The sequence below is a fragment of the Pteropus vampyrus genome, unplaced genomic scaffold (genome assembly GCF_000151845.1).
Source record: "Pteropus vampyrus isolate Shadow unplaced genomic scaffold, Pvam_2.0 Scaffold124, whole genome shotgun sequence".
Lineage (NCBI taxonomy): Eukaryota > Metazoa > Chordata > Mammalia > Chiroptera > Pteropodidae > Pteropus > Pteropus vampyrus.
In genome coordinates this window covers 1818546-1828901 of record NW_011888905.1, presented here as the reverse complement: position 1 = coordinate 1828901, position 10356 = coordinate 1818546, and the positions used below count along the sequence as shown (strand labels likewise).

The following is a 10356-nucleotide window of genomic DNA, read 5'->3' as shown; positions in this document are numbered from 1 at the left end:
TGAGCCACGAGCAGCGGAGAGCGGGCAGAAAGAATGGGAGGTAGGAAAAGAAGGGAAGGAGGCTTCTGGTCGAGATGGCGCAGCCGGGAACGCTGTGCCTGCCTCGTTCCACAACCACGTCAAAATTAAATCTACAGCACAGACATCATTGGGTGTCGCCTCAAGTCTAGCTGAACAGAAGTCCTGCAGCTGAGGACACACGGAAGAGGCCACCATGAGACTGTAAGACGCACAGCCCAAAGCAAAGCCGAACAATCTCAAGGTTTTTGAGACGGCCTCCGAAGAAAACATGACGACAAGCGATGCACCGAGAACACTGAATACTGACAGTCCGCCTGTGGTCCTTCCCCGGAAGGCGCTTTGCCACAGGTGGCAATAAAATGACTCGTCTGGAAACCAAGGGAAGAACGAAAGAAGCGGAAGATGAAACGAAAGAGGTGAAAAAGGAGAAAGACAAGCTGGTGAAAGGGGAGGGGTAACAGACCAAGGTAAAGTTCCGTTCCACAAAGAGCCCATCGCGCTAAGCCGAGAGAGGCACGCGCTGCTTCTCTGAATGTGGTCGCCGTGCCCGTCAGGACTGGGTTTCTGCTTCACCTCCTGAAGCTCACCATGCACTTGTCACACTGGATCATGAGGCCTTCGTCCTTGTAGAGGCCACAGATACAGCGGATGACGTCGTCGTCCTTCTCGTGCCCGTTCTCCTTCTCGGAGACGGAGGTCTCACTGCTGTCCGCCTCACTTGCTGTCTCTCCCACAATCTCATCGATTTGGGCCGATGCCTCGTGCCGGGCGTTGTAATAGGCCTTTCGGAGGCGGCAGACGTCTCTCCCGATTGGGGATTTACGTCCATAGTACTTCTGAAGAAAGCAGAAGAAAGAAATCACGTTTAGTCTTGTCAGTATGGCTGACAAACATATCCAAAGAGGAAGCAGGGTTTGCTTTACCCTCCCATTTTGGTTAACAGATCTCCAATGCCAGCAAATAAGAGGGCCAGGCAGCTGAAAACCACTTAAACCGAACCAAAATGAATTAACATTACAATCGGCATGGTCGTTTTTCCATTTGGTCTATTGTTCTGTCATTGGACTTCTTTCACAGGCCTCATTGTCCACTCAATAAAATACACAGGGACCAAGAACATGAACGTCACAAGAATAATGTCGTAGAGCAGCTCCCCATTCCCCTGCGTCTTGCAGGTCTCAGGGACAGAGGTGCGAGTGGAAACGCACAGGGAAGCCGAGTTTCGGCAGGAAGCACCCTAAGTCGGGACGGCTCTACTTCTTCTCCCACTTGTCTGTTTTTCTAGTCCCTTATCTTCAACCTCGATTCTTTCTTCACCTAAGGCCTCCTTTCCCCTTCCAACACCTGTCCCGGCTATTTTGAAATCACTGAGCACGTTTCTTCTGCGCCATACAACACTCCGCCCTCCCCTTCCAATCGGGTCAAACCACCTTCTACTGAGCGTCACCCATTGGGCACCTAGTCGCGAACACCCCCGTTCCGATCTGAAGACACGTTTATAACGTAACTGTGTGTGATTTAAATGTACTGAAATGTCCGTACTCTGCGAATTATAAAGGTTCAATACAAAATGAGGCTTTTACAAAAAAATGCTTTTTTGGGAATATGCTTTAACCTTCCACGTTTGTCATAGCGATGTCTCTACTACACAGGAGCCCACGATATTCAGCGCACCGTAATCCTTAGGCTAGGGGCACTCGGAAATAACCATCGACAGAAGAGGCAGGAATCTAGCAGCCCTAGAAGCGCTCTGTTCGTGAAGACAGGAGCTACCTCGGCGTTCCGGAAGACCTTGAGCATGTCGGCGTCGAAAGCCTCCACGGTTTTGTAGTAGCCGGTGAGGAGCTGCTTCTCTATGGTGGACAGGTCCAGGGGCTCGGCGATCTTCTCATAGTAGTCGGCGTTCCTGGAACGCAAAGCCAGGTGTCAGTCTGGCACACAGCGCGTTTCTAAAACTCAGATGGTTCCCACACATGGAGCTTACTTTTTCTTTGGGGGGAGGTTCAGAAGCGGTGCCGCCAGCGCCTGTCGGGAGGAGTCTGCAAAAGAACGCACGCGTCAGTGGGGCGCTCGGGAGCAAGGGTGGCAAGCCTCGCTTCTCACCCGGAAACGCGGCATCCCCCCAATTAAAAGTTAGGAAAAAAAATCCAAGTCTTTTTGAGGCCTGACTATGAAAAATGCAAGGATGTCCCAGAAACGTGGGCAGCTAACGGCAGGGACCGGAAGGCACTTTCGGGACGGCCTGAGAGATGAAGGACAGAGTGTTCTGCAGGCGACGTCGGCGGGTCACGGGGAGGGAGTGGTGGTGGCGGACTGAGGCAGCCGGGCTGCTCAGGGCAGATTCCGGGTCGACGAATCTCACCACAAATCCTAAACTGTCACTGTTCTCATCCAAAAAGTGTTTCCTAAATCTCGTTAACATTACACCGTTGGTTTGGATTCGATTAAACTCCAGATAACGAATAATTTAGTATTGTAAATATTTTCTGGAATCCTTTTTCTTGTAACAGTTACTCTGTATTTACAAAAACAGAATGCATGTGCCCTGGGGCTTCTTCTCACTCGCTACCTTACTTCCTTTCTAGCAACTTACGATGCGGAGAGAAAAAGCCTGTTGCTTCCTGCCCAGAATGCAGTGCCATGCGGATATACGATCTACTGCGGTTTCTCACTGGGCCAGGTGGGGCCAGCTGAGAAGGCACAGTGGGCTCTTTTGGGAATGTAAAGGCTACAGGTGTCACAAAACTTCATGTTTTAGGACAGGCTGGTCCCCCCTTTCCTCTCTATTACCTTAGGTTAACTATAAAAAGCCACTAGAAAGCAAGCACAAACAGAAGACAGAGAAAGAAAAGAAAAAAAAAAAAAAATCTTCAGAAATTAAGGAAAGGAAGAAAGACCAGCCAAAGCTGATGGCAAAAAGCAGCAATTATTTGTTAAAATATTTCGTCTTAAATATGTCCAGATTTTCTGGTTGTAAAAAGCCACGTACATTACCAAGCCGCCTGTCCAAAATTAACTCCCCTTCCCCACCTTCCTGCTCCGCGCACGCCCAGAAGGGCTGTGGCGAAGGGGGCGAAGGCGCTTGCACAAAAACGCCTTTAGAGGAATTTTCTTGCAACTTTATTCTTGCTCCTTGACGCGGACTTTAGGGCCTGTGAAGCCTCTAAATACATGCAAAATTACGTATATGCATTTTTCTAGGGCAAGAATCCACAGCTTTCACTCTCCAAGATATCCGTCCACAGAACCGACGTATTAGATCTAGGGATGTAAAAACAGCCCCAAAGACCATGACCGGTCCCGAAACTCTAAACTCCAGCGTGAGGAAGAACTGAGTAACCCCCGAAATTCCTAACCCTGGACGGTCATTTGTGTTTGGCCTTGGATGCCTCCGGCAAGGGTAAGTGACACGAGTGTTCAGAACAGCTACGGAGGGCGCATCTGGGGGGCCGCGGTCACCTTTATAAGAGATGATGCCGTCGCAGATCTCTTTGAGGATCTGGGCCAGGCGGGCTGCCCGAGCCACCTCCACGTTTTCCTCCGCGGCTGCCAGCCGCCGCGTCCGCACAGACCGGGCTGTCTGCAGGGCGGAGAACTGGGTCATGAAGACGTCTGGAAGGGCAAAGTGACAATGAGCTTCAAGAAAAGAGGAGCTCGCTGGGGCTTTCTCTCTCCTTCCAGGAAAGCGGGAAGCGCGGCAGTCACCAGACAGGCAAGGCCGCGAGTCAGAGGGGCCCCATCGCGGTGCCGGACGCGGCTCAGTGCGGCTAGAGCTGCAAGTCTGGCCACGTCCACGTCCCGGCCTGTCGCTGGCCATGTGACCTTGGGCAAGCCATCTCGCACTGTGTCTCGATTTCTTAACTGTGAGGTGGCGACCGCGGCCGGGCTTCCCTCGGGAGGCGCCCGTGCGGGTTGAGGATCCGCTACGTATCCCGCATCGAGGGACCTGCAGGCCACGGTGACGTCCGGGCCCCTGGTGGAAGCGGGTTCCTCCTCCCTCCCAGAAGTAGAAAGGAGGAAGCCGAGAGCCGGGAAGGACAGGTCATCGCTGACCGACCCCTGAACGTGTGCATCTTAACTTGTCTGGTGCAGCCCGAAAGGAATCCGTGGGAAGACTGTCGGCAGCCGCACGCACGGCTCCCACACAGCCCCGGGCCTACCGGACTTGATGTTGCCATCGTCTCGGCAGATGCCGCTCCAGCGCGTGCGCAGCGACGCGGAGTGGATGCTGTCGCCCGTGTGCTTCACCTCCTCCTGTTTCTGCCGGATCTTCTCCCAGTTCCGGACCAGGAACACGTGATGCTTCAGCACGAAGTTCCTGCGAGGGGGGAGGAGGCGCGCCTGCGTCGTTCACTCAGTAAGCGCTTACTACATGCCGTGCCAGGTGGGCCGCTGCGAAGATGCTATAAACGCTTGTACGCTGGACACTTACCATTTTATGATCAAATAACGAAACGTGATTCAGTTTTGCATCTTGATTCCCCCGCCCATAACATTTCTCTGTATTATTTACAAATACCTTCCAAATACGATTTAGAAACTGCAAAAATTCTAGCAATTGCAGCAGCCTGACTTGAAGGCAGAGCTTTATGGAGTTATCTGTCCAAATCTGAGAGGAAGCTGCCAGGACGAAGTGCCGGCTTAGCATCCGTTAAGAGAAGGAACCGAACTGGCAGATAAGAGCAAAGACACTTAAAACAGGGGCGCGACGGGAACCTGTGCTGGGGCGGCCCTCGGCGCGGGTCTCTGCACGTGAACGGCCCACGTGTCTCGACTGACTCTACACAATTCTGATGATGCCATAATTTGGTTTTCACCCTAGTACACATAAAAAACAGATGTGACCTTGAATAAATCTCAAACTATGGGCCTTGGAAAATGGAGATAAATTGTGACATCACCTGGGGAGCTTTGTAAACTACCAATGCCTGGGTTTCACCTTCGAAAACGCTGGTTTCAGTGGTCTGGGTTGTGGCCTGGGCATGAGGAGTTTTGAAAAGTTCCTCAGGCTAATACGCAGCTAAAGTAGAGAAACACTGGATCAAACCATCTGTTTTACTGAAGTATAAACTTTCTATCACTCCAAGTGAAATGGGATAAAAGGGGCTAAAATTGTAGTAAAGTTACAAATAAGGATAAACTTTCTAAGATACTGGAGTGTGCAGTCAGCGGAGATGTTCCACATCTTGAAGAATAAGACGTGTACATTTACTTTGCTTACATCTGTCATGAACAAGTCGTATCTGAATACAGGGAAGAGCAAAAATGACCACTGAAGAGCCTTCTTATTGCTCTGTTACTATATTAACCAAGCAGAGATTCTTAACCTTCTCTGTGCCAGCAACTCCTCCGGCAGGCTGCTGCAGCCCTTCTCCGCACGTTTTAGAAGCATTTTAAAATTAACTTAAAATTTTAAGTCATTTTAATACACAGGATTAAAACGAAACTAAATACACTGAAATGTGTTTTTCAGAATGTTAAAAAAACATGGAATTGATACAGAAACATTAATTTTTAATACATGGCAAGATCCAGCTGTGGGTTTACGACGACAGGAACCGAGGGAGAGATGAATGCGAGTGATATTCTGAGATGTTTGTGACGTGTGTAACATGACACAAAAATGTGACAAAATCATGGCGACTGCAAACACTACAGACACACACTCATTTTTTTGCCTACAGGTCACATCTGAAGGAAGGCTAAACTTCAGTTAGAAATCAGGGAAAGGAAAGACATGATTCCCCCCATTTGAGTTCACAGATCCCCTGAACCCTGCTCAAAGACCTCCTGCACGAAAGAAACGGCTCCACGCCACAGACGCCTGATCATTCTTAACTGACAAGCCAACCACATAATCTAAAGCACTCGGGAAAAAGAAAAAGCTCTTTACCTCTCTCGATTGGACATTGGCTTCATCTGTAACTGGGGGGTCAATCTTGTTGGAGTGTTGATATTTTCACTGGGTTCCTCGGAGAGGTGGCCTCTCTGAAAAACAGATGGATCAGACCGCAGGGAGAAAACCATCGGTCGGGTCACTCTGGATTATATTAAAGCCACTGTGAAGACGCCACCCTCGCTAGTGCCCGTATCTCATACCGCCTCACGCGGCTCAACGAGAAGAGGCCGAGGAAGAGGCCGAGACGGTCACTCACCCGCTTCTTCAGCTTGTGCTTCGACTTCCTCTTCTCTTTGGAGCGCGTGGACTTCCTGTGCGCGGCCACCGGCTGGCTGCCTCTGCTGCTGGCCAGGCCGTTCACGCGCTGACTCTTGCCCCCGATGATCCCTCTGCATTTCTCAAAGCCGCACTTACACAGTTGCTTTGAAGGGAGAGAGAGAGAGAGACGCTTTCAGCCCGCAGCCTCGCGAACACGTCCAACAGGATGCCTGAGCATCTGGACGCCCGACGGCAAGTCTGAGTCACGGACTTTTCACACAGAGGAAAACACCGATAGAAAGTAAAGTAGGTAAGAACGGGCCTCCACTGCAGCGGAAAAGAAAGCTCGCACGCTGGGAAACCTTCACTGGAACAGGAAGGACCTGACTGGAGACTGCGAAATGATGGGCAATCCCTCCCTACGGAGTTCCGAAAGCCTGAGAGACCTCTGTATCCTAGAGACGTGGAGTGAAGGGTGAAACACTGTTTTCCCCAACGTGCTTCTCAAAGGCTACAGATCAGTCACGTCTGCTGAGGGCCCGCGTCACACAGAGCAATGTGACGAAGTCCAACCTCCCTCTTGGGTCTGTTATTCGTACCTGTTTTTCAACATTGAAGGAATGGAAGTTGTAATCGTAAGTGAGCTCGGTCCCAGCGGGCATGTCCCTCAGAGCGTACAGTCCGATCCGGTACACGCCGTTAACAGACCTGCGGACGGAAACGAGGCGGGGACGGGTTCTCAGGGCCACGCCCGACAACTGCCACAATGGCTGCGCCGGCCTCCAACCTGCCTGTTTCTGATCCAAGTTCTCAAGTCTCCTGACCAATCCCTCCACATTTAATCTACCTCCTATTCCACCCAGCACATTTAACGCCGTCGGACCAACAGTCCCAAGTCAGTTTTCCGGAAAACATGCCCTACGCTGTCAATTAGGATAGGTCATAACGTTTCCTGCTTGGGATTCAAAGTCCCTCTAAAACATGGCTTTAGTCTACTTATTATGATTTCCTACAGCTTACCTAAAACCTTCCACTCCTACCGACCTCCATCTCTCTCACCGCCGCGTGACCGTCTCTTCTGTTCTATTTGACATGAAGTTGTTAATGACCTTCCATGCACTGTTCTGGATGCTTTATTCAGCAGTTCCCAACATTTGTGGCACCAGAGACCGGCACTCCTACGAGACTCTAAGGCCTGATGATCTGAGGCGGAGCCGAGGCGGGATGCTGGTGCCGGGGAGCGGCTGCCCACACAGAGGAGGCTTCGCTCGCCCACCCGCCCGCTGCTCACAGGCCATGGACCGGTACCGGTCTGTGGCCCGGGGGTTGGGGACCCTGCTTTATCTATTCTAATTATGGCATTTTGTTGTACTAACTTATTTAATCCACCCAACTACTATGTAACAAAAGGTACTTCTGTTAGCTAGCACTACAACCCCCATTTTCTAAATGAGGCTGAGGCAGACGGGGTAAGTCACCTGCCCACAGCCAACAGGGCTAACAACTGGGCAAGTCAAGTTTCAAATCAAGGCAGTCTGGCTTCAGAAGCTTAACCGCTGTGCCGTACTGATGACAGGTCAGCTCACGAACCCTCAGAATGCCCTAAGAGACTGGCATTATGAGTCCCATTTTATACGCGAGGTATTGTTGGCTTACAGATTTCGTTCATGGTCACACGCAACTGCATTCAAAGCCAGGGAGCTAAGCCTAGGCTGTCTGATCCACGACTCCCCCCACCCCCCGCCCGCCTCCCTGACACACGAGACACGTTGAGGGCTAGCCCGCATACTGCCCCAACAAATGTCAATTTCTCTCACCTTCAGTTTTTGGTATTTTTTTTCTAAATTCACAAAGCATTTTATACAGTGGGTAACAAACTATGGCAGACAAACTCACCCCACGTCTTTGTAAATTCTTATTGGCACAGAGCTAGATCCCAAAGTTTGCTGATGCTTGGTCTACGCCATAATATTTAAAATTTGATTCTATTCTGCACTGTATTACAATTTTGGAGGGAGGTATGACTTACACGGAGTAGCACACACAAACTTTAAATGGACAGTGGGCTGAGTTTTATAAATCCACGCGCCTCCGTCATCTCCCAGAAAGCCCGCGCTCTCCCGTTGGCAACCTCCCCACAAAGGCCTGCCCCACTCTGCTCTCCTCCTACGGATCAGTTTTGCCTGTTCTGAACTTCAAATGAATGGAATCGTACAGAATATACCAGAGTACGCAAAATGATACGCCCAGCTCCTCTCGCCCAACGTGACACTGTACTTGCCATGTGTCTTTACATTGCTGTGTAACATTTCATCACACAAACATAACACAATTTATATACCAATTCCACTGCTGATAAACATTTGTTTGTGGTTTTTAGCTATTACTTAAAAATTGTTCCTGTAAACACTCTTACACACGTCTTTTGAACACGAAGCACTCATGTGCATCGGGCACGTGCTGCGGAGTGGGGCTGCGGGGTTCCTAGGCATGTCGGCTTTGGGAGGTACTGGGGAACGTTTGTGAGTGGGTGCACCAACTGGCACCCCAGCGAACGCCCAAGCTTTCGTGCTGTGCGACACCCGTGCCAACACGCTGAGTCAACATTCTTTGATCACAGCCATTGTGGAGGGTTCAACTAACGCTAAGCAACAAGCACTCCTTATATGCTGAAGCTATTTAAAAAACAGGACTTTTTCTTATTGATTTGTAGATGCTGGATTTTATCCAGAAGCAAGGCCTTGGTCAGATGAACATACTGCAAACATCTTCTGTGTGGCTTGTTTTACACTCTTCATGTTATCTTCTGATGAACAAAGATGGTTAATTTTATCAACTCTGTCCCTTTACAGTACTATTCATGCCCTGTTTAAGATATCTTTGCCCCAAGTCTATGAAAACATTCTTGTACGTTTCCTTCTAGAAATCTGTTTCGACTGTGATATTTAGGTCTACGATCCACCTTCGATGAATTGTGAGTGGACTGAGGTAGAAGCTAAACTGACTCAGCACGTTATTAAAAATCCGTCCTTTCCTGATCTGCAGTGGAACCTGTCATAAATCAGGTGACAAAACATTTATAGGTGTTTGCCTGAACTCTCTATTCATCTATTAATCTATCCCAAGCATATTCCTACTTTAATCAGTGAACCTCTACAGTAAGTCTTGAAATTTGGTAAAGTCCTTAAGTTTTGTTTTTCTTCAAGATTATTGTGCCTTTTTTAGGTCTTTTGCAATTGATGTTTTAGAGTCGGCTTGTCAATTTCCATAAAAATTGGATTTTGACTGGATTTGAATTTTTATAGGTCTACTTGGTAAGATCTGACATCTCAAAGATATTTTTAACCCATAAAAATGGAATATTTCTCAATTAATTTAGGGTTTTTCCCCCATGTTTGGTGTTTTTCAGTATGGAGGTCCTACATACTTTCATTAGATTTATTTCTTATGCGACTGTCTTTTAAATTTCACTTTCTACGTGGTTGAGGGTAATACGTTGAAATACATTAAACATACTGAATTATACACTAATCTTGTTTCCACCCATCTTGCTAAATTCTCTTATTTACGGTATACGGATTTTTATTTCCATGTATACAATCATGAGATCTGTAAGGACATCCAGTACAAACTGGAACAGAAGTGGTGACAGTAAATATTCTTACAGGTTTATTACAGAGTCCCTTTGGCAGACTTAGTTCTCTTTTATTCCCAGTTTGCCGAGAGTTTTTATTATCAATAGTGTTAAATTCTGTCAAATGCTTTTTTGGGCCCCTACGATGTCATATGATTTTTTTGCCTTTATTCTGTTAATGTAGTATAAATTACATTGATTTTGTGAATATTAAACCAATCAGCCTTTAATTTCTGGAATAAACTCCACAAGGTCGTATTAACTTTTTCATATATTGCTAGATCGGATGTGCTAATATTTTATTTAGGGTTTTTGTGTCTATGTTCATGGGAGATACTGGCCAATATGTCTTCTTTTAACATCCTTGTTGGTTTTTAGATGAAGGTCATGCTGGCCTTATAAAACGAAAGCATTTATATAAGATTGGCAGTACAGGCATTATTTTTCTAAGTATGTGGAAGAATTACCAGGGAAGACATCTGAGTCTGGAGTTTCTTTTGTCAGAAAGTTTTAATCATAGATTCAATTTCTTTGGTAGATTTTC

General features: G+C 48.1%; 1 protein-coding gene across 1 annotated transcript in view; it reads right to left on the bottom strand.

The window, feature by feature from the left end:
- ASH1L (ASH1 like histone lysine methyltransferase) overlaps positions 1–10356 on the bottom strand; it is a 106031-nt gene that overhangs the window by 10479 nt on the left and 85196 nt on the right. Inside the window, 8 exon segments of the mRNA XM_023534302.1 lie at positions 609–857; positions 1795–1927; positions 2006–2060; positions 3481–3633; positions 4182–4339; positions 5915–6009; positions 6177–6341; positions 6778–6886. Coding sequence (XP_023390070.1) covers positions 609–857; positions 1795–1927; positions 2006–2060; positions 3481–3633; positions 4182–4339; positions 5915–6009; positions 6177–6341; positions 6778–6886 — 1117 coding nt within the window.